This window comes from Ochotona princeps, chromosome 15 (genome assembly GCF_030435755.1).
Source record: "Ochotona princeps isolate mOchPri1 chromosome 15, mOchPri1.hap1, whole genome shotgun sequence".
Taxonomy (NCBI): domain Eukaryota; kingdom Metazoa; phylum Chordata; class Mammalia; order Lagomorpha; family Ochotonidae; genus Ochotona; species Ochotona princeps.
Genome location: NC_080846.1, coordinates 24927938 through 24952855, shown reverse-complemented (window position 1 = coordinate 24952855; position 24918 = coordinate 24927938). Strand labels below are relative to the sequence as shown.

General features: G+C 45.6%; 1 protein-coding gene across 1 annotated transcript in view; it reads left to right on the top strand.

Annotated features, from left to right (window-relative positions):
- The window catches only part of CPM (carboxypeptidase M), a 76418-nt gene that overhangs the window by 34627 nt on the left and 16873 nt on the right, over window positions 1-24918 (top strand). The window contains exon 2 of the mRNA XM_004583015.4: window positions 16895-16992. Coding sequence (XP_004583072.2) covers window positions 16895-16992 — 98 coding nt within the window. The remainder of the gene's footprint in view (window positions 1-16894; window positions 16993-24918) is intronic.

Genomic DNA, 24918 nt, shown 5'->3' with positions numbered 1-24918 from the left:
CCGGGGAGCTGCTCCAATGGGAGCAGCTGAAGTGCAGCTCTACCCAGGAGCCCCCAGCCCCACCCCCCGCCCTGCTCTGAGACTGGTCCGGGCTGCGGCCTCGGCTGCACGGTGGAGAGCAGAGCGGCAGACGGGCTGCCCGAGCGGCGGCTGCGCTGCTGAGCCTGGACGCGCGGGGCGGGACCTATCTGCCCTCTCTGTAATCCCACAACTCAAAATCTCAGCGAGACCCTAGGAAAGTCTGAAAGCAACAGGGATTCGCTGAAGGAGCTCAGCCTGTAATGCCCTTCGGTGGTTGACCGTCGTGGGTGGGGCAGCACGGAGCATCTTGGCCATGTTCTTGGAAAAAAAAGGACAAATCTGGAGACATTTTTTTTTTTTAAGATTGATTGATTTGGGGCCCGGAGGCGTGGCCTAGCGGCTAAAGTCCTCGCCTTCAACGCCCTGGGATCCCATATGGGCGCCGGTTCTAATCCCAGCAGCTCCACTTCCCATCCAGCTCCCTGCTTGTGGCCTGGGAAAGCAGTTGAGGATGGCCCAATGCATTGGGACCCTGCACCCGCGTGGGAGACCCGGAAGAGGTTCCAGGTTCCTGGCTTCGGATCGGCGCAGCACCGGCCCGTGGTGGCTCACTTGGGGAGTGAATCATTGGATGGAAGATCTTCCTCTCTGTCTCTCCTCCTCTCTGTATATCAGACTTTGTAATAAATAAATAAATCTTAAAAAAAAAGATTGATTGATTTGAAAGGCAGAATTAGGGGAGTAGAGAGACAAAAAGACATCTGCTATGTGCTGGTTCACTTCCCAGATGGCTGCGATAGCCAGCACAGGGCCCAAGCAAAGATGGGAGCCTGCTACGCTATCTGGAGCTCCCTCGTGGAGTTGAAGCACTTGAGCTATCTCCCACGACTTTAACAGGGAGCTGGTTCAAGAGTGGAGCAGCCAGGACTCCGACCATGCCCATACATGATGCTAGCCTCACAGGGTCACACGAACCCAATGTGTCAGTTTGTTGATGACTTCTGAAGGTAAACTGACCATGGTGTGTGACTGCTTAGACATTCGTTCTTGGTTTTAGTTTTTAGTAAATATTTGTATTTGTCTCAACTTTGTAACAGCTGATACAGCAAATTTCACATGCCACTTTGTTACAGAAATTAATTAGCAGCAGCTCATGATGGCAACTAACAAATAAGGCAGAACCTGCCATTCTCTTGGAGGATGGGCAGGCCCCTTGTCAGACTTCCCTTGTGATCAGTCCCTGTCCATGCCAAGCCCAGTGCTACTCTCCCGTTGTCTCCTCTCTCTCCCTCCTCCCCAGGAGAGTCCTCTATTCTACCCCAAGACCAAAGGGGATTGGTGACCACATTGAGACATAGAGAATGAGTCCAATCAGCTCCATCCCCAGCTCAAATACCAATGTTGAGGAAGACATGGAGGTCATACGTTTATTTTTTTAAAAGGATTTACTTATTTTCAATTAAAAGGCAGATTTTACAGGAAGAGAAGGAAAGTCTTTTATCTGCTGGCTTACTCCTCAAATAGCCACAATGGCTAGTGCTGAGCCAATCCGAAGCCAGGAGCCAGCTTCTTCTGAGTCTCCCATGCAGGTGCAAGGGCCCCAGGATTTGAACCGTCTTCCATTGCTTTCCCAGGCCACAGCAGGGAGCTGGATCAGAAGTGGAGCAGCCAGGACATGAACCAGCACCCATGTGGGATGTTGGCACCACAGGGTGGAGGATTAGCTTGCTGTGCCAATATGGAGGTCCCAAGTAAAACTGCCCAACACCCACAGAGGATATTTGGCCTGGTAGTTAAGATGTCAGTTAATAAGAGCACTGCAACCCACACTGGAGCACATGGGAGTGACAGCTGTTTCTGCCAGTTCCCTCCTAATGGTCTGGGAAAGCATCAGAAGATGGCCCAAAGCCTGCAGGAGGGAGTTCCTGGCTCCCGACTTTGGACCAACCCAACTCTCTGTTGCAGCTATTTGATGAGTGAATCTGCAAATGGAAGATTCTCTCTCTCTCTGTAACTCTTTCAATAAAAATGAATGAAGCTTTTTTTTTTAAAGATTTATTTTTATTACAAAGTCAGATATACTGAGAGGAGAAGAGATAGAGAGGAAGTGGAGCTGCCGGGATTAGAACCAGCAGCCATGTGGGATCAAGGCGAGGACCTTAGCCACTAGGCCACGCTGCCGAGCCCCAGCTTTTTTAAAAATTAAAGAGAAAAGATTTTTTTTTCCTAATGTGAAGATTGAATGAAGTGAATGTGCCAAACAAGTCTTTAGACAGATGACCCAGCAGTTTCTTGACCCCGACCAGAGCTGCAGAAGTAGGGCATCTCCGTGTGTCCCTCAGAAGGAGGTGCCCCTCCTTAAGCCTTCCACTGTCCCCACGGACAGCTTCATTGTTCCAGTGGACAACCTGGCCCCTCTTGTTCCTGTATCCCCCTTCAGGCTATAGAGGTTAGTGGACTGGGATAAGGTTTATTTATTTGAAAGGCAGAGTTATATTGGGAGGGCAACAAACCAAGAAAGAGGGCCCAGTCCCCAAATGGCTGCAATGTGTGTAGACTTGGTCAAGCTGGAGCCAGGAGCCAGGAATTCTACCCAGGTCTACCAGGTGGGTGGCAGGGGCTCAAGTACTTGGGCCATCCTCCACTGCTTTTCCAGGCACATTAGTAGGGTGCTGAATTGAAACTGGAGCAGCCAGGACTGGAACTGGCATTCATACAGGTTGCCAGTGTTACAAGGCCACAGCTTAACCCACTATGCCACAAGCTAGTCCCATGGGCCTGATTTCTTTTTAGTTTAAGTCCTTTATCCCCATAAGCTTTTTTTTTTTTTTTTTTTTTTTAAAGAACAGTTCACAGCAAAATGGAGAGGAAGGTACACAGATCTCCCATAGATCCATCGCCACACATGCACTGTCTCCCCAACTGTTAGCATCCCCAGTAGACTGGTACCCGGTGAACCTGCTCTGGCATCATTATCCCCAGTGTCCATAGCTTACATTAGAGTTGCTCTCAATGTTGTATGTTACTAATTTGAATCAATGCACAATGGCATTGTCCGCCACTGCAGTACCAGACAGAGAAGTTCCATTGCCCTAATAGTCCTGCGTTCCATTTTCTCACCCCTCTCTCCTCTGTACCTCTTGGCAGCCACTGATCTTTCACCGTCCCCTAGTTTGGCCTTTTCCAGAATGTCATTTGGAAATGTCAGTGGAATCCTACACTAGGTAGCCTTCTCAGATTTGATTCTTTCATTTAATAAAATGTATCTCAGTTTCAGGCACAACTTTTGTTGTTTTGTTTTTTAAAAGATTTATTTTATTTGACTTTTTCATTGGAAAGGAAGATTTACAGAGAGAAGGAGAGATAGAAAGATCTTTCCTTCCACTGGTACACTCCCCAAGTGGTCACAACGGCCAGAGCTGAGCCAATCTGAAGCCAGGAGCCAGGAGCTTCTTCTAGATCTCTCACATGGGTGCAGGGGCCCAAAGGCCTTGAGCCATGCTCTACTGTTTTCCCAGAGTAGGGAGCTGGATCAGAAGTGGAGCAGCCAGCACTCAACCTGTACCCATTCAGGATGCCAGCACTGCAGGGATTAGCCTAGCCTACCGTGCCATGGCACTGGCTCCAATTGCAATTTACTTATATAGTTTCTACTGAAGGATATCTTGGGTGCTTCCAAGTTTTAGCAATTATGATAAAGGTGCCTTAAGTGTCCCACAGTCAAGATTCTGTGCAGACAAAAAGCTTTCAGCTCATCTGGATGAAAGAGGAGGATGACTGCAGAATCACGTGGTAGGAACATGTTTAGTATTATAAGAAACTGCCAAGCCAGCTTCCAAAGCGGTCACACACTCTTGCAGTCTGCAGGCAACGCGAGCTCCTGCGCTGTGCAGCCTCACTGGGCTTCAGTATTGCTCATGTTCTCAACTGTGGCCAGTCCCCGTTGCCAGTGATATATGACTTGGGACACCTTGTCACACACTTACATGCCATCTGGGGAGGTGTCTGGTCGACTTCGGCCCGTTTCTGGTAGGGTTGGTTGTTTTCCCATTGTTGTTAGAGTGCTTTCTGTGTTTCAGGTAATATTTACCAGGTGCGTCTTTTAAGTACTTCATGCCAGTCTGTGATTTGTCTTCTCCTTCTGTTGATCCTTCATCTATTTTATTCTGAAAGTTGTCAACACCATAGAAACAAGTTTTTTTAAAAAAGTAAAAGAAATGCACACTCGTTGTATAGATTTTGCCACATTTTCTCTCTCACGAGTTCTAACTATTGATTTTACTGAGCCATTGGAAGTGGTGACAGCAAGCCACCGCATTCCGAAACACATCAGCATGCATCTCTTAATAGGGTCTCTTTTAATTTAATCACAGCATGCCATTTCTGAACTATGAAAAGTAACTAACTCAAGAATAGCAAGCAACATGTAGATTTTTTTTAAAGTTCTCAGATGGCCTTTTGTAACATTTTTTCTGACAGAATCAGATCCAGGCTCAAACTTGCAGGCAGCATATGTCATTTCCATCTGTAATTCGGGATGATCCTCCTGTCTTTGCAAAATGCAACATTGAGGGACCCATGTTGAATCAATTTCATGTCATTGACGGATCCCTAATGAACCAATTCCTTGTCTACAAAGTCTTGGGTCACCTTCTCACAGTGATGAGTTGGAGTCTCGCCAGAGCCGGACTGGAAATTCTTGGTATGGTTTCCAGCCTCATTAGCATCAGGAGAGTTCAAAGCTGTGTCCTCCACTGCTTTGGAAACAATAACTTTGAAACATGGAAGCAAATGTGAAAGATGTGTTTATGGCTAATGATTGCACATGGTTCGTGGAGGCCACCTGGCTTCCTGCCTGCCCCCTGGCAGCCGTGCCTGCTGCTGCCCGAGTGGTCCTGTCCTCTGGCATGGCCTCCTGGGAGCTCTGAATGAGACTCAGTCCTTGGCTTGCCAAGTACATTAACCTGCTGCCTGGTGCCATGCATGTCTAGGACAGCTTTTGTGCCAATCCATCTTTTTTTTTTTTTTTTTTGAAAGGCGGATATACATAGAGGAGGAGGAGAAACAGAGGAAGAACTTCCGTCTGATGGTTCACTCCCCAAGTGGTCACAACAGCTGGAGCTTAGTCAATCCGAAGCCAGGAGCCAGGAGCTCTTCCAGGTCTCCCACACGGGTGCCGTCCTCAACTGCTGTCCCAGGCCACAAGCAAGGAGCTGGAGGGGAAGCAGGGTCACCGGGATTAGAACTGGCGCCCAGATGGGATCCCAGTGCGTGCAAGTGTGCCAATCCATCTTAAAGCATTCTCTCAGCTATTCCCTTTCTCTTCCTGAATGCACACTGATTTTTTTTTTAATTTTTTTTTTATTAATTATTATGCATTATGTGACAGTTTCATATGCTCTGGGAATCCCCACACCCCTCCCCACACCCCTCCCCCCTGGTGGATTCCTCCACCTTGATGCAGTATTACAGTTCAAATTCCATCAAGATTCTTTCCTTGCAAACATATACCCAGCATAGAGTCCAGCTACTCATTGTCCAGATGGGTTGAACAGTTTGTTGGGGAGACCATTTCTGGTCCAAAGTCAGAGCTGGTAGCATATCATCCCAGTCAATTAAGAGTCTCAATATAACATTAACAGCAATTTGTAACATTATGGAATTGACAAGGTTTTGCGTAACCAGTATGTTAAAAAAAAACAAAATAAAACAAAACAAAAAAAAAAAAAAAAAAAAGAAGCAAGTTCTTAACCACAACCTATGATTAGCTCATTGACATTTCAATTTTAGTTCATACACAGGACCAGCTGCTATATACCTTAAAATGGCTATAAGGTACCATTCAGCTGTCTCGTGTCTATTTCATTTTAGTATTTAGCCATTTGTTGTGTTAAAGTATAATTTTGCTGATCTTGGCAGATTTTAGGATAATCTAGACTGGCTTGTAACTCTAACAAGACATTTGTCAGCAGTTAAGGTGCAGAACATTTTTTGGGGGGGGGGGGGTGTGCAGGAAAGTCCCCAACACCATGGTAAGGAGTGACTAATCTTTGTGTCCTACCCAGCGAGGCATTAGCCAATCCATGCCAGCTCTTTCCTGTCAGATTTCAAGCTCTACTTTTTGTTGCTTGTCTATTTATTTTAGGTTTTTTTTTAGTTTGTATGATTGTTTGTTTGCTGTGAGGGGTTTTCGGAGCGATCCTGATGGTCATTGCAAGGGAGGGTGGGGGTCCAGAGGTGGAGCCAGGCTCGGTCCAGAGAAAGCTCTCCTCCCTGGTCCAGACGGACGTTTATTGTTCTTCTGTTTCTGCGGACCGCTCAGGGCTTCTGGTTGTCTTTCCGATGACGTTGGTTTCTGCGCGGTAGTGTTTGGACTTCTTCCATCCCCTGCGGGAGCTCCGGTTAGGGGTGGGTGACCTCAGAGTACTCGGCCTCCGAGGGCATCCAATTCCCTGTGGCCTCCTTGGCAGTTGGGATATAGTACTTGTTGCTCGTATTAACAGTTTGTGGTGAAGGTCTGGGAGTCTTCATGGTTGGGATCCAGGCTTTCTCCTTGCCATCTGCTCTACCCTGGAGTGCCCCCCTGCTCCACGCACATGACCTCCTGTTAAGAGGTTGTCAGGATCGCACCCGATTCCCCCCTCATGCATTGGTATAGTAGTTTTACTATTGTTTAGTGCTGCTTTGAGTCTGTTGTCTATGAATTACCAGATTTGATCATGATAGGCTATATTATACTTTTTCCTCACTCTTTTTATGGTCCTGAAAGGCTTCCCTGCACTCCCCCCCCATTACGGATTAACATAACATATTGAGGGTATAGTAGGTTTTACAGTTTTTCGATGTATATCTTAAGTATTCTGACATTAATTGTTGGTTTATAGATTATATCGCATTATCTTATTGTATTGGATACAGGTTGTTAGAGATTGCAATAATATTACAATATACAGGTACTATCAGGTTGTCATCTTTTCATCTCAGATTAAGGCAAACATGTGGTATTTAACCTTTTGGGATTGGTTCATTTCTCTTAGCATGATGGATTCCAGTCGGGCCCATTTGTCCACAAAGAACTGCATTTCGTTTTTTTTAATAGCTGAGTAGTATTCCATAGAGTAGATGAACCATAGCTTCCTTATCCAGTCCTCTATTGATGGGCATTTTGGCTGCTTCCAGGTTTTTGCGATTGTAGATTGTGCTGCTATGAACATTGACGTGCATGTTGGTTTCTTGAGTAGGAGATGTTTTGGATATATCCCTAGGAGTGCTATTGCTGGATCATATGGCATGTTGATTTTCAGTTGTTTGAGTATTCGCCAAACTGATTCCCATAGAGGCTGTACCAATCTGCAGTCCCACCAGCAGTGGAGAAGGGTTCCCTTTTCCCCACATCCTCGCCAACAAGTGTTGGTGGTATTACGTATGTGTGCCATCCTTACTGGAGTTAGGTGGTACCTCAAGGTTGTCTTCATTTGGATTTCCCTTATTGCCAGGGAGCTTGAGCATTTTTTCATATGCTTGTTTGCCATTTGGGTTTGTTCCTTTGTGAAATGTCTGCCCATTTCCTGTGCCCATTTCTTGAGTGGCTTGTTTGTTTTGACATTTTGGTTGTTTTGTAGTTCTTTGTATATTCTGGAAATTAGCCCTCTGTCACCTATGTCGTGCGCAAAGATCTTCTCCCATTCTGTGGGTTGCTTTTTTACTTTGTTGATTGTTTCTCTAGCTGTACAGAAGCTTCTTAGTTTGATGAGGTCCCAATTGTTTATTTTGGACTCGATTTCTACTGCATTTGGAGTCTTTTTTAGGAAGTGAGGGCCTACTCCTAAGTATTGCAGTGTGTTTCCAACATTTTCTTCCAACAGTTTCAAGGTTTCTGGATGTAGGTTTAGGTCTTTTATCCATTTAGATTTGATCTTAGTGTATGGTGAGAGATGTGGGTCTATCTTTTTGTTTCTGCAGGCTATCAACCAGTTGTCCCAACAGCATTTATTGAACAGACCTTCCCATTTGCTTGGATTGTTGTCTGTCTTTTTGTCAAAGATTAATTGACTGTATCTATGTGGATTACTGTCTGGTGATTCTATTCTGCTCCATTGATCTTCCTCTCTATCTTTGTGCCAGTACCACGCTGTTTTGATAACCACTGCCCTATAGTATGTCCAGAGGTCTGGAACTGTAATTCCCCCTGCTAACTTCCTGTTCTTCAGGATGGTTCTGGCTATTCGTGGTTTTTTGTGCTTCCAGATGAACTTTTGGATCATTGTTTCCAGTTCCATGAAGAATGTTTTGGGCAGTTTGATTGGAATTGCGTTGAATGTATATATCGCCTTTGGCAATATAGACATTTTAATGATATTGATTTTACCTATCCAGGAGCATGGGATGTTACTCCATCTTTTGAGGTCTTCTTCAATTTCTTTTTTAAGTGGTTTGTAGTTTTCCTCAAATAGGTCTCCTACATTTTTGGTTAGGTTAATTCCCAGATACTTCATACTTTTCTCTGTTATTTTGAATGGTATTTTGCTGCTTAGATCTTTTTCCAACTTGGGGTTGTTTGCATACACTATGGCTGTTGATTTCTGTTCATTAATTTTGTACCCTGCCACACTACCAAACTCTCGTATAAGTTCTAGGAGTCTCTGTGTTGAGCCTCTTGGCTCTTCTATGTAAAGAATCATGTCATCTGCGTATAGTGAAAGTTTGACTTCTTCATTTCCAATTTGGATTCCTTTGATTTCTTTTTCTTGTCTTATGGCCTCAGCAAGTACCTCTAGGACTATGTTGAATAGCAGTGGAGAAAGTGGACATCCCTGTTTTGTTCCAGTTCTTAGTGGGAAGGGTTCCAGTTTTTCTCCATTCAGTATGATGCTGGCGTTGGGTTTTTCATATATTGCTTTGATTATGTTGTGGATTTTTCCATCTATGCCTACTTTGGTTAGGGTTTTTAGCAGGAAGTGGTGTTGGATTTTGTCAAAAGCTTTTTCAGCGTCTATCGATACTATCATGTGATTCTTGTTTTTCAGTTTTTGGATGTGGTGTATCACATTTATGGATTTCCTTATGTTGAACCATCCCTGCATTCCAGGGATGAATCCTACTTGATCCGGATGAATGATCTGTCGGATGATTTTTTGAATTCTATTGGCTAGGATTTTGTTGAGTATCTTAGCATCAATGTTCATCAGAGAGATAGGTCTGTAGTTTTCTTTCTCTGTAGGATCTCTGTCTGGTTTTGGGATTAAGGTAATGTTGGCTTCATAGAATGAGTTTGGAAGGGTCGCTTCCTTTTCTATTATATTGAAGAGTTTGTAGAGGATTGGGGTTAGTTCTGTTCGGAATGTTTTGTAGAATTCTGTAGTGAAGCCGTCTGGACCTGGGCTTTTCTTTGTTGGGAGTTCTTTAATCACTGATTTAATCTCTGCTTCAGTTATGGGCTTGTTCAGGTCGTTTGTTGCCTCTGGGCTAAGTTTTGGCAGGTTGTATAAATCTAAGAACTTTTCCATTTCTTGATGGTCATCTGATTTGTTGGAGTACAGTGCTTTGTAGTAATTTCTAATTATGTTCTTAATGGTTGCAATGTCTGTTGTTATGTTGCCTTTGTCATCTTTGATGCTGTTAATTCTTGCTTTCTCTTGTTTTTTCTTTGTCAGTCGGGCCAACGGGGTGTCTATTTTGTTTATCTTTTCAAAAAACCAGCTTTTTGATTCATTGATTTTGTGTATGGTTTTTTTTATTTCTATATGGTTGATTTCCTCCCTTGTTTTGATGATTTCTTGTTTCTTGTTGTGTGTGGGGCTCATCTGCTGTTGCTTCTCCAATTCCTGGAGGTGTGTGTTTAGTTCCTGTATTTGGCGCCTCGCTTGGACCTTGACATGAGCTCCAATTGCGATGAATTTGCCCCGTAGCACTGCTTTGGCTGTGTCCCACAAGTTTTGGAATGTTGTGTCAGAGTTTTCATTGGTTTCCATAAATTTTTTGATCTCATCTTTAATTTCTTCTCTGACCCATTGTTCGTTCAATAGCATATTGTTCAACCTCCAAGAATTTCTGTATTTCCTTGGGCATTTTGAATTGCTGATTTCCAGTTTCATTCCGTGGTGGTCTGAGAGGGTACATTGTATGATTCCTATCTTTTTGAAGTTACTTAGATTTGCTTTGTGTCCTATCATGTGGTCGATCCTGGAGAAGGTGCCATGTACTGCTGAAAAAAATGTATAATCTGTGGCCTTAGGATAAAAAGTTCTATAAATGTCAACCAAGTCCAGTTGTTCTATTGTTTGTATTAGCTCTGTTGTTTCTTTGTTGAGTTTTTGTTTTGTTGATCTGTCTATTGTTGTTAGTGGGGTGTTAAGGTCACCCACTACTATTGTGTGCATATCTATGTCTCCCCTTAAGTCTGTAAGTAATTGCTTCACGTAGCTAGGCGCATTGGGATTTGGTGCATATATGTTCACGATGGTAATTGCTTCCTGATGGATCAATCCTTTCACCAATATATAATGTCCTTCTCTGTCCTTTTTGATGTCTGTAAGCTTGAAGTCTATATCATCTGAAATTAGGACAGCTACCCCAGCCCTTTTTTCTTGTCCATTGGCGTGAAATATCTGTTTCCATCCCTTCACTTTAAATTTCTTAGAGGCTTTTCTGGTTAGATGTGTCTCTTGTAGGCAACAGATAGTTGGATCTTGTTTGATGATCCATTCCGTTAATCTGTGCCTTTTGATTGGTGAGTTCAGGCCATTTGTGTTAAGAGTCAATATTGAGATGCTGCGATTTTGCCCTGCCATACATATGTGTCTATGTGGGTGTTGGTAACTGTGTAATTACCCCTCCTTGTGTGGGCTTTAGTGGGGAGATCTTCCTGTTTGCCATCTTTGCTTGTGGTTTGCCCCTGTTTTTTCTGTGTTTAGCACATTTCTAAGGAGATTTTGAAGAGTTGGTTTTGTGCTGGCATATTCTTCAAGTTTCTCTTTGCTATGGAAGTATCTGATTTCGTTCTCGAATATAAATGAGATCTTTGCTGGGTACATTAATCTTGGTTGACAGTTGTTCTGTTTCAGGATTTGGAAGATCTTTGTCCATTCTCTCCTTGCTTGTAGGGTCTCTTCAGAGAAGTCAGCAGTGATCCTGATTGGTTTTCCCCGGAATGTGATCTTTTCTCTGCTTCGTACTTGTCTTAGGATTCTTTCTTTGTCTTCGTTGGAGTGGAACTTGAGCACCATATGTCTGGGTGAAGATCGCTTTGGGTCATATCTGCTGGGAGTCCTCTGACCATCCTGGATTTGGGCTGGGTTCATGTTCCAAGTGTTTTGGAAGTTTTCCTGTATAATTTCGTTGAGCACCGTTTGCATTCCTGATTCTCTTTCTGCTCCTTCGGGCAGTCCCATAATTCTGATATTAGATTTTCTTAGGTTGTCTTTCATCTCCTGAATGGTCTTATTGGCTTTGTTCAGGCTTGTTTCTAGCTGTTTAATGAGCTGGGTGTGTTCATTTTGTGTGTCTTCGGTTTCAGAGATCCTCTCTTCTGCTGTATTTATTCTGTTAGTTAGGCTCTCAAGTTTGTGCTCTAAGTCAAGGATTTTGTTTTTGACTTGCTGAATTTCTGTGACTATGTGGTTCTTGAATTCCTTGAAGTCTTCCCAGTTCTTCTCATTGTCTCTGACAGCTTTTAACATTATTTTTTTAAATTCCTTGTCTGGTAGAGTTTCCATGTCTTCTTCTCGTGTCTCCGAAATAGATATTGGCTTTTGGTCTTTTTTTGGTGAGGTACTGGCTCTCTCGTCTGGATCATTGCCTTTTCTGAAGTTTCTTCTCATTGCGTTATTGTTTCTTGTTGATTTCAGGGATGTATTCTCTGATTTGTTTATCTACAGTTTCTGGTCTTTGTGCAGTAGTTTGGAGTAGGTGTGAGTTTGCTGCTTCCTTTAGGTTTACTTTTGAAGGAGAATTTCTTTGAGTTCTATTGGAGATGTTTGGTGCGGGGGGATAGCTATATCAACCCCTGAATGTCTATAACCCTCTGCAGCTTGGTTTCTGTAAGGTCTGTTGGTTAGACCTTTCGTCCTGTGTGCGTTTTCAGGGGTAGGGCTTAGTAGCAGTATTTTGTAGCTTCAGGGCTCCTTGTCTGTAGTTTTGGGGTGGATTTGGAAGACCCCTAGCGCCCCTCAGGCCTGTGGGGGAGTATGTGTCAGGCCGTCGGTAGCTCTAGCTATGTGTATCTGGGCCACTGTTTCAGGGCCTGCAGTTGTGGAGCTGCCCAACCCTGGCCTGATGTGAAACTCAGATGCTGGTGTGCTGAGGGGTTTGCCCAGAGGGATTCCTCAGAGGACTGCTGTTGTTGTGCTGGGGCAGTTTTCCTAGGGGGATCCCTCAGAGGAACCGAAGCAGCACTCCCGCCACAGGCGCGCACTGCTGGCGACCTCCTCTGTGGGGCCTCAGGCGTTCAGCAGTGAGAAGCTGCAGGCGCGCACACCAGAAGTTGCTGTTGCACCGAGTGGTTTTACCGAGGCAGATCCCTCAGAGGAACTGAAGCAGCACTCCCTGCCGCAAGTGCTCGCTGCTGGCGCCCGCCGCCGGTGTCCGCCTCTGTGGGGCCACAGGCATTCAGCAGTGAGAAGCTGTGCTGGCTTGCACCCCAGTTGCTGTTGTTGTGCTGGGGTAGTTTTCCTAGGGGGATCCCTCAGAGGAACCGAAGCAGCACTCCCTGCTGCAGGCGCGCACTGCTGGCGGCCTCCTCTGTGGGGCCTCAGGCATTCAGCAGTGAGAAGCTGCAGGCGCGCACACCAGAAGTTGCTGCTGCCCTGAGGGGTTTTACCGAGGCAGATCCCTCAGAGGAACTGAAGCAGCACTCCCCGTTGCAGGCGCTCGCTGCTGGCGCCCGCCGCTGGTACCCGCCTTTGTGAGGCCACGGGCTTTCAGCAGTGAGAGGCTGTGCTGGCGCACCCCAGAAGTTGTTGTACTATGTGGTCTGCCCAACTATGTCCAGTAGAGAGAGTTAAGCTGCGCAAGTCTCCTGCACCTTACCACTGGGGGACCTGTAGGAGCTCTCCGCCCTGGCTCCCACACAAGTTGGAACGTTCAATTCTCGCACAGCCTCAGACTGGGAGAATTCTGGGGGACAGGGGGCACTGAGCAGGGACAGTCTCAGTATAGTTCTCTCAGGGAGCGAAAAGCCCGAAAATCTTTTTTTTTTTTTTTTCCACCTCTGGCGCACTCCACCTCTCTGGGTTCCTGTGCGTCCCAGCGCCACAAAGTCGCCAAGCTAGGTGCCTCCAGGGGCCCGTGTTGCTGTCTCCAGCTGCCCTCGGTCCTCTGGGCTTCCCGCTGTTGCGCCCCCTTCCCGGGATGACTCACCACGTTTTAACCGGGTCTTTGTGTTTCCTGCGTTCCTTCTCTGGATTTCTTCCGAACCATGTGTTTCTTCTTGGATGCTCGATGTCCAGGGAGCTTCTGGCACTCCTTCCTGTGGTTCCTCAGTCCGCAGATCTCTCTCCAGCCGCGCCCTGTCTCTCCTTCAGCGCCTCCCTTTCTATGCCCGTCCTCCCAGGTCGGCCATCTTCTCTCCCTCTCGCCTGCACACTGATTTTTTTAAGCTTTTGTGAACATTCGTCTGTCTGAACAGACCCATAGGGACTCTGCACCCACATGGGAGACCTGGAAGAAGCTCCAGACTCCTGGCTTTGGATTGGCTCAGGTTTGGCCATTGTGGCCACTTAGGGAATTAACCAGTGGATGGAAGATCTTTCTTTCTGTATATGTATCTTTCTAATAAAACTAATAAATAAATTAAAAAAAAAAAAGAAGAAACAGCCCGGGGCTGGTGCAGTAGCATAGTATGCTAAGCCTCAGCCTGTGGCACTGGCATCAATTTAGGTACCAATTCGCGTCCCAGCTCCTCCACTTCTAATTCAGCTCTTTGCTTATAATCTGGGAGAGTAGTGGAGGATAGTTTAAGTCCTTCGGTTCCTGAACGCACCTGCATGAAGCTCCTAGCTCCTGATTCCTGGCTCCTAGCTTTGCATCAGCTCAGCTCTGGCCATTGCAACCATTTAGGGAGTGAACCAGCTATGGAAGATTCATTCTCTCTCTCTCATAAATAGAGGATTTCAGAAATATGTGGGCAAGATGGAATTTTAAAGTTTATTTTGATGCAAATTTTTTTAAATCCATCATAGTTTTGGTATATTCATCTTTCATCAATTTTTGAAGACCCCCTGGTATGCTCGGATATGAGCGTTTTTTGCACCAAAGTAAATTGAGCTTTTAATTCCATTTTTCTACAGTTTTTTGAAGTGCTGTCTAATAAGGAGCCTTAGGAAAGGAATGATAGGGTGCTCGGTCATCACGGGGCTCCTTGGGGTCTCTGCCCCTTCCTGGGCTCATCCCACTGACATGTACAGCAGAGAGCGAGCCACTGACTGGGTGGCTGCACCAGCATCTGGCACGGGATGGCCCGGAAGGTAACCTTCCATTCAGCTGCCTTGCCTTGGCCCAAGCAGTTCTCATCAGGTAGCGAGCTGGAGCCCACTTCCCCAGGCCGGGCTCGGATCGGCTTCTCTCTCTCCAAGGGAGACAGCAGCAGCCTGGCCTCCCAGAAGAGCCCAGCTTGTATAGCATCAGGCAGACCTGAGCTTGAACTGTGGCTCTGCCACTTAACACTGTTTTCTCTCCAAGTTATGGACAGACATCACACATAAATCATAGTGCCCAGCATATGGATCTGGGCTTACTGCCTGATAACATCTGGCATTTAGGGTTTTGGCATGTTATTGTGTTGTTTGTTTTGTAAAAACACATACACATACAAAAAATAAAATGAGTTTTGTGACCCTATCACTCAACCTCTTGTCACCAACAGGTTGCCATTTTCAGCTCTTGTAAAGAAATTTTCCATCATTTGAGTTCATATGCTAGGGAGCTATGTTTCCAGTGAACTCTGTTTTACATGGTTACAGTTGACATAATTTAACATTTTTTACATTAACATTATTTACATTAGAAAATAAGGAGCAACAGGTTTTTTAAATTATCTGAGCGCCAGGGAAGATGAATGTCCCATGTGATGATTCGTTTCTCAAATGCCCACAGTGGCAGGGCCTGGCCAAGCTCCTGCACCTCAGGTTTCCCACATGGTTGCTAGTAACTCCATCACTGGGGCTGTGCCCTTACCTCCCAGAAACCCAGGGACCGCAGCCTGGGACACAACTGTCTGGCCTGTCAGGCCCATGGCCTGCCCCTATAAAGTAATTACAGTGTTGTCAATTCCAACCCTCATGTTATTGGACCTGTTGTAATTTTTATGAACTTACTTATGGTTAGACACCTACACTAGATTTCATTGAATAAATGGTAAAGTACTCATATACTAGTAAGCAGCCATTTAAAGAAGATGTAGTGGAAGTATACGTCTTAGCCTAGAAAAGTGTTCATGGTTACGTGGCACACAAGGTGGTTTTAGGATCAGCTGCCTTCCCCCAATCTGTGTGGATGTTCACTGCCACTGTCCTAGGGACTTTCAATTGGACTCACCAAGGGGACTAATTAGGTGCAGTTTCAGGCCTTGCCTAAAAGCCTGATAGAGCAGGTGGGGGTGGGATGTAGCAGTTGGTGTTTTGAGCCGGGTCCCAGGTGACTGTTTCTGTCTGCAGAACCTCCTGTTTCCTCCTGGACTCCTTGGCTAGCCTTGGGAGCACCAGTCGTCTGCTTTCCTTTCTGTAGATCCTAGCAAAGCCTTCTAAGCTATAAAACCTTTCCTGATCCTTCCAGCACACCCACCTGGGCACTGGGCTGTTCCAGCCCTGGGCTTTGTGTCATGCCCTGAGTGAGCTACCAAATAAAGCAACTGAAGTTTCTGGAACCCAAGTCATGTTTACTTTTTAGTCAAGAGACACGCTGAGCATTTGAGGCCTCTTAAGCACACGTGTTAGCTAGAGCTCTAAGCAAGTAGTCTTCCTAACATTGATAGAGGGAAAACAAACCTTGTTTACATTTCCTTTACCTTGGCATCCAGACTATGAAAACTGAATGTCCTGCGTGTTTGCAGTGCTCTAGGCCAGGCAGGTGTAGCCCATTTAGCCTCTGGCTTCAGCCTGGCCCATCGCAAGCCAATGCAGGCAGTTAGGGAGTGAGACAGCAGATGAAAGGATATTTGGCTCACTGAGCCTTTCAAATTAAAAAAAAACAAGCAAGCAAAAAAAACAAAAAAAATGGCCCATCTTGACAAGCGGTTACTTGGGATGACATGAAGCCAGCACCTGCTGTGCTGGTCACAGAGCAGTCCTCAGTGGCGTGAAATCTTACCTAACTGCAATCTATGAAGGGGCTTGCCGGGCATCCTTAGGGCTGTGGTCCAGGTACTCTGTGGGACACCTGCACTGCCTTGGAGCCGGATCACACCAGCATTTGAATGCAGGCTCTGGGATCTTTCTTCAAAAAGAAGCTCCCCTCCATGTCCCATGTCTTACAGTTTTCCTTGTACTCACCTTCCCAGTCAGCTACCAGCTAACTAATTACCTTTGCAGAAACCATGTGCAGTAGCAAGATCCTCATTTCTGCAAGGTACTAGAAGTCAGAATGAAAAATGAGGAAATGAGGATAGAAACATCTTGCAAAAACCAGACTTAGGTGATCTAGGAAGTGACCAACTTAAAAAAAAGTCGTGTGTTCCACGTCAAGGTTTTCCTTAATTTCTAGGAGGAAACGAAGAGCCTTTTAAGTTGGACGAACTTAAATCACTTAGGTGTAACTTTGGTTAGATGAAATGTTAAGACGGCAGGAGGTGCCAGCGATGTTCGTCGCCCAGTCCTGTTCTCCCAGAATGCATTTGTCCTTTCAAGAGACAACTTAACATTTTTTTTTCTTCCCCATAAAGGTAGAAATCTGTGGGTTCTTGTCGTGGGCCGTTTCCCCAAGGAGCACAAAATTGGAATTCCAGACTTCAAATATGTGGCCAACATGCATGGAGACGAGGTATGTGTGTGATTTGAATTTGTGTAATGTCACCAAAGAGCTGCCCCTCTGGCTCCTGGGCCCTGGAGACAGGCTCAAGAGGAAGCAAGGGGTCTCAGACACGCAAGCAGGGGAGCTGCTGCATGGGTCTTCCCGGGAGTTTCCTATTAGTTTCAGGAACCAAGAACCAACTGCTGTGCCTGTCGATTGGTCATGTACGTAGTGCCCTGGGCAAGTAACTTGAAGTGATTTGTTTCATTGGGAGCTGGAAGAACAAGAGTGCCCATGTTCTGAGCCCAGCCAGCCAAGTTCCTGAACTCTCAGCTGGTCTCATTTTTCACTCCTTTTCCTCCCTCACACTCGGTGTCAAGGACCCAGAAAAGGAACTGTTGTATTGACATGCAAAATGATCAAGATTCCAAAATCCTTCTGATTTTTTAATGCTTTTATCATATTGTCTCTAAATGAAAGGCAGAGACACATAGAGAGGAAGAGACAGAGATCTTCCACCTGCCTCTTCACTCTCCAAATGGCTACAATGGCCAAAGCTAGGAGACAGGAGCTCTTTCTGGGCTCACATGTGGGCTCAGGGGCCCAAGGACTTGGGCCAACCTCCCCTACTTTCCCAGACCATAGATGGGAAGCTGAATTGAGGTGGAACAGCTGGGACATGAACTAGCACCCATATGGGATGCCAGCCCTGCTGACAGATGTTTAGCCCCTTATGCCATGGCTCTGGCCCCTGTCATCATGCTATCTTAATCTAGTACTCAGTGTATTAATATCCAAGTTTATATACACTTAGAGATCTAATATCCACCATTCAGCAATACTACTAAGTTCCATTAGCAGTGTCTTTGCTTCTTTGCTACCTTAACACAGAAATCTAACTTTATTTTTTCATTTTTCTTTGCAAAATACCCTGACCAACTTTGACATTCTGACCAGGAGTTGAAGATGTTTCTTTCTGGGGCTGGTGCTTTGGCATAGTGGGTATAAGCTGCTGCCTGAAGTGCAATCAACCCACATGACCACCAGTCTGAGTTCCATCTGCGCTGCTTCCAATCTAGCTCTGCTAATGGCCCAGGAAAGCAACAGGGATGGCCCAACTGCTTGGGTCCCTGCACCCATACGGAAGACCTGGGGAGGTTCCTGGCTCCTGGTCTCGGCCTGACTCAGCCCTGGCCATCACAATCATTTAGGAAATGAACCAGTGGATGGGCAAAACCTCCATCTCTCTGTAATTCAGCCTTTTAAATAAATAAAATATTCTTTACTTTTTATGTTTTTCAACATGTTTAACTTTCCAAGTGGAAAGCAGAAAATAATAACAAATAACAAAAGAAAAGCAATCGGAAAACCTGTTCCTCAGATGTATAAACAAAAGCTGGACACTGTTATCAAATACCAGAGTGTTTGTTGCTTTCCTATCTAAAGCATGCATGTTTTTTTTTTTTGTACTGTGTATTAGTTACACACATCAGGGAAGACATTTGGCTTTTTAGGACTGGTTTATTTTACTAAACATGTTTTCCTATTGCATCCCTGAGTTGCAAAGGACAAGATTTTATTTTTTTATGGCTGAGTAGTATTCCACAGTGTATATATACTGCATTTGGTTTATCCAGTCATTCGTTCATGGGCATCTGGGTTGACTTCATTTCTTAGCTATTGTGATTTGATCTGCTATCAATCTTGGGAGTACAGGTCTCAGGAGTGAGATGGCTGAGTCATTAAGGTAAAATTTATTGTCAGATATCTGAGGAATCACTGTATGGTGCTTCATAATAATGGTTGCACTCGTTTACAATCCCAGAAACTGAATTAGGATACCTTTTTTCCCCACATTCTTGCCAGCATAGATTTTTTTAAATTGTTAGATATTTTAATTAACAATATTTAATTGTTAGATGATTATTTTTTGTAAAGATTTCTTTTTTATTGGAAAGGCAGATATACAGAGAGAAGGAGAGACACAGAAAGATCTTCCATCCACTGGTTTGCTCCCCAAATGGCTGCAACGACTGGGCCTGAGCCGATCCAAAGCCAGGAGCTCTATCAGGTTTCCCATGCAAGTGCAGGGTCCGAAGGCCCTGGGCCATCCTCTGCTGCCTTCCCAGGCATAAGCAGGGAGCTGGATGGGAAGTGGAGCATCTAGGATATGAACCAGCTCTTACATAGGATGCTGGCACTTATAATGGAGAATTGAACTGTTGAGTCACCATGCTGTCCCCAGCCCCAGACTTCTTTAAACTTTTGTTTCTTAAACATAGGTATGTTTTTTTTTTAACTATAATTTATTCAGGCATCAACTCTAGAAAAAAAATCCACTATCACATTGCTATATTCCAGGATACAGAGCTTGAAAGGAAAAATATTCCCTGAGTAATAGTGACCATATTTTTCAACCTACAGATAAGGGATAGGTCACTTTCATGTACAGTCTAGATATAACAGATCATTTCTGAGATGTGTTTTCTATGTTTACATGTCTGTAGAGGATGTTTTAATCATTTATGCAGTCAAAAGGACCTAACCTAAAAAGGTGGCTACCTGCAAGGTGTGGGGAACGGAGCCAGCATGCAGTGAAGATTCCAAACCTTTCATGAAAGTAAAATTAAAGTAAAGCTCCTCCCTCCAGGTGCTATTTTCTTTTCTTTTTTGATTTTTTTATTGCATTTCATTTTATGACATCATTTCATAGGCTCTGAGGTTCCCCCAGCCCCTCCCCGTGCCCTCCCCCCATGGTGGATTGCTCCACCTTATTGCAGTATTACAGTTCAAATCCAGTCTTGTTTCTTCGAGGTGCTATTTTCAAGGCCAGTGTTTCCACAACTCTCTCAGATGAGAGTCAAGTATCCTCTTGCACATTGTGGCTTTGGGTAATTAAATGCTGCTTAGCTCCTGAGCAGGAGCCCATCGCTTTTCTAGGTGACTACCAAATTCCCCAAATTGTGGTAGGAATGTTTCCCAGCTTTTATTCCAAGCTCGTTCCTCTGCCATGAGACAAAGGTTCCAAGCCAAAGGGTAAGCTGGATCAATGAGAGTAGTGAGGGGATTACGGATGGAATGGGACTTGAGTGTGGACAGCCCCCTGCGGGGCAGAGAGCTGCCCCTGTGAGGGTGAGCTGGTCAGTAGGCTCCCAAGACCAGCAGCCTCCTTTGAGGCCGGGGGCAGGTGGGGACATAGAGGGAGCACCTGGGCAGGATCTAGCTTACATGAGGGTTTTCGGGGAGCTTTATGAACTGCAGCTTTCAAGTGTTCATGGCATCATCTTCCTGGTGTAGGAAACTCAGGTGGATCATTGGAAAGTAGTGGACTACATCGGCAGTGTAAGAGGGTGCAGTCAATATGCGGAGTAGGAAGTGTGGAATTTTCCAGCTCGTTTTTTCGAACTCCCTGCCTATCAAAATGATGCTCTTGCCCTATCTGCCTGCCCACCCTCTTTTCTCTCTCTCTCTCTTTCTCTTGTAAGACAGGGACTCTGGATGCCACGTTACCCTGTCCCAACAAAAGGTGTTCAGTGTTGAAAAAGCCTTCAAAGAAAATGACGGTCTTTTGCACATCCCCTCACTACCCCGTGAATTCCTGTGTTCTCAGAAAGTTCTTCCTCAGAATACTCTTGACCTTGTGATTTGTCAGCAGTAATTAAGTTATTGAATATATGATGCAGGAGCTACACAAGCTACACCAGGGAGCCAGGAAAAAATCAGCTAGGCTCCCTGGCGTGGAAGGTGGGTAAACGTAGAAGGGTCAGTCCAGTGACTATAATGAAGTGTGTGATGTTAGATGGGGCAGGTGTGAGCCAATATATAGGATAATTCACTGATGTTAGGATAATGCACTGTTCCTGCTGGTGTGTATTTTTTTAAAAGATTTGGGCTCGGCAGCGTGGCTAAGGTCCTTGCCTTGATCCCATATAGCCGCTGGTTCTAATCCCAGCAGCTCCACTTCCTCTCTATCTTTCCTCCTCTCAGTATATCTGACTTTGCAATAAAAATAAAATAAATCTTAAAAAAAAAAAAAAAGATTTATTTATTTTTATTGGAAAGACAAATTTACAAAGAAAGAGAGAGACACTGAAAGACCTTCCTATCTGCTGGTTCACTCCCCAAGTAGCTGCTGTGGTAGGAGCTGAGCTGATCCAAAGCTGGGAGCCAGGAGTTTCTTCTGGGTCTCCCCCATGGATGCAGGGTCCCAAGGCTTTGGGTCATCCGCTACTGCCTTCCCAGACCACAAGCAGGGAGCTGGGTTGAAGTGGAGCAGCGGGGCCATGACCTGGCCACCCATATGGGAACTCGATGGTGGCAAGGTGAGGATTTATCCACTAGGCTATCACACCAGACCCTAGTGTGTGTGTGTGTGTGTGTGTGTATATATATATATTTTAAGATTTACTGTTATTGGAAAGCCGGATATACAGAGGAGGAGAGACAGAGAGGAAGATCTTCCATCCGATGTTTCACTCCCCAAGTGAGCCGCAACGGCCGGTGCGCGCCGATCCGATGCCGGAAACCAGGAACCTCTTCCAGGTCTCCCACACGGGTGCAGGGTCCCAAAGCTTTGGGCCATCCTCAACTGCTTTCCCAGGGCACAAGCAGGGAGCTGGATGGGAAGTGGAGCTGCCGGGATTAGAACCGGCGCCCATATGGGATCCCGGGGCTTTCAAGGCGAGGACTTTAGCCGCTAGGCCACGCCGCCGGGCCCCCTAGTGTATATTTTTAATGATTGGTTTTATTTTGCAGGTGATAGATCTTCCACCAAGCAGCAGGAATTCCAACTGAGTCTCCTACATTCATGCAGGGCCTGAGCACTTGCCCCTCTTCAGCTGCTTTCTCAGGTGCATTAGCAGGCAGCTGGATTGGCAGTGAAGTAGCCCAGTGCCCATTTGGGATGTTGATATCACAAGCAGTGGGTTAATGCACTGTACCACGATACTGGCCCCCAGTTGTTGTTTCTGAAAGAAACTTCTAAGAAGTTTTTAGCTATCTGATAAATTGTAATTTGATTGACTTGACAGAGCATTTCCTTTCTGCTGTCAGGTTCCTGCAATTATGACATGACTTGATTATCAATGACAAGCTTGGAAGAGGGGTGTTCCCTAGGGACTCTTGGCCCCTGGTGACAGGTTCATTCATGAAGTCCCCATGCCCACAGAAAGCAAGCCAGCTGCTGACTAAAAGGCTGGCTACACTCGTGGACACCATTTTAACCACATTGTTCTTCCAAATTTGAAATCTCCAAGGTCTCATGTTTCACAGGCTTACTTTTAAATGAAGGGAAGTTTATACATAAAACATAAATGTTAAAGACATTTACATTGAGGCTGCAAGGAATTCATTTGAATAGTATTTGGCATGAGAATGCTCTTACCAAGGCGGTAAGCATGGCCCAACAAAACAAACAAAAACCAGCATTGTATTTAACTCCTTCTGAAATTTCATGTTTATCTGTTTAAACGACCTTTTAGTTGGGTCTGTGTTCTGTTTCCATGCCTTCATTTCACCCTCTGTAGTTAGGAATGTGTAGACTGTTGAGACAGACAAGACTTTGGTTATATATTTGTGTCCCTGAAAGAACTGATTTTATTACTCCTATACAAGTGGCACTGATTTTCTCTCATTAAAGATAACTAAAAAGAAACAGGAAAGAAAAGCCACGAAGAACATAATCATCCAGAAATGGCTAGCATTAGTATCATCACCTTAGACCTACATCTGTAGCAAGAGGAGTTAGAACACAAGGTTGGGTGGATTTGTGATACATCTCGTTAAGCTGCTGCTCTGAAGGCTCACATCCTACGCTGGAGTGCTGGCCGAGCCCAGCTATTCCATTTTCCATCCAGCTCCCTGCTAACCCACCTGGGAAGAGCTTGAGGACCTGCTCCTTCTGTTGAGGAAACCCAGATGGAGTTTCTGGTGTCAGCTTGGCCCACCTCTAAATGTTGTAAACACTTAGGGAGTGAACCAGTGGATGGAAGATTTGTTGGTGTTACTCTGCCTTTAAAAAATTATTTTTAAAAGTAAAATGTGTATTTGCATGGTAAAAAGCAGTTACACAGTCAGGGAGAGATGGTGGGAGTCTTCCATCTGCTGGTACACTCCCCAAATGGTGGCAACAGCTTGGGTGAAGCTAGGCCAAGGCCAAGAGCTTCATGCAGGTCTCCCACATGGGCGCAGAAGCCGGAGTGCTTGGGCCATTCTCTGCCGCCTTTCTGGGCACGTTAGCAGGGAGGTGGATGTAGAGTAGAGTGGCTGAGATGCAAACCAGGGCCCATATGGGATGCTGGTGTTGCAGGCAGCAGCTGAGCCACTACACAATTGTACCCGGCTCCAGCATCTGCCTTATTTTAGCTTTTTACTTTCATTTACTTGAAAGGCGGAGCAATAGAGGGAAAGACACTGGGAGGTGCTTCTCACTGGCCACATGGCCACAGCAGGCAGCGGGAGGCCGAGCCTTGACCAGGCAGTTAGGACTCTAGCTGGTCTTTGACATGGCTGCAGGGGCCAAAGTATTTGGGCCACCTTTTGCTGCCTTTCCAGCTATGTTAGCAGGGAGCTGGTTGGGAAATGAAACAGCCATGACTTAAACTGTTTGATATGAAATGCTGGTGTCATAGGCAGTGGCTTAATCTACTGGGCCACAAAACCAGCCCCTATATATATTATCTTTAAATAAAGAAGTTTGAAACAATACCACTGGCAGGTTTACCCACTCTACAATGTGAACTCCAACTCTTTAAGAAAAGATACCATTTTATGTCCCGGCTGCTCCATTTCCAATCCAGTTCCCTAAATGGCCTGAGAAAGCAGTAGAGGATGGCCCAAGTCCTTGCTTGGGCCCCTACACCCAGGAGCCAAGGAAGCTCCTGGCTTCAGACCAGCCCAGCTGTGGTCACTGTGGCCATTTGGGGAGTGAACCAGGAGATGGAAGACCTCTGTCTCTCCTCCTAACTCTGCCTTTCAAATAAAATTAAATCTTTTTTTAAAGACTACTAGCAAATGGGTAAAGTTACAAACCTTCCTTTTTTAATTTTTTTTAAAGTTTTATTTATTTTTATTGCAAAGTCAGATACAGAGAGGAGGAGAGAGAGGAAGATATTCCATCCGATGATTCACTCCCCAAGCGGCCACAATGGCTGGAGCTGAGCCAATCTAAAGCTGGAAGCCAGGAGCTTCTTCCGGGTCTCCCACGCGGGTGCAGTGTCCCAATGCATTGGGCCGTCCTCAACTGCTTTCCCAGGCCACAAGCAGGGAGCTGGATGGGAAGTGGAGCTGCCGGGATTAGAACCGGTGCCCATATGGGATCCCGGGGCATTCAAGGTGAGGACTTTAGCTGCTAGGCCACTGTGCTGGGCCCCTTTTTTAATGTTAAATGGAAATTTCATTTAAAGAAAATACAAACTAAAAAAATAGTATCTAAATCATATGCAGATATGGTTTAAAAATCATGAACAACTAACAAAAATTGTGGTAACTTGACTATAGAAACCAGAAATATAGGGCCTGGCTCGATGGTCTAGTGGCTAAAGTCCTCACCTTGAACGCACCCGCATGGGAAACCTGGAGGAAGTTCCTGGCTCCTGGCTTCGGATCGGCACAGCACCAGCTGCTGTGGTTGCTTGGGGAGTGAATCATTGGACAGAAGATCTTCTCTGTCTCTCCTTCTCTCTGTGTATCTGACTTTGCAATAAAAATAAATCTTAGGGCCCGGCGGCGTGGCCTAGTGGCTAAAGTCCTCGCCTTGAACGCGCCGGGATCCCATAAGGACACAAGTTCTAATCCCAGCAGCTCTACTTCCCATCCAGCTCCCTGCTTCTGGCCTGGGAAAGCAGTTGAGGACGGCCCAAAGCTTTGGGACCCTGCACCCGTGTGGGAGACCCGGAAGAGGTTCCTGGTTCCCAGCTTCGGATTGGTGCGCACCAGCCCGTTGCAGTTCACTTGGGG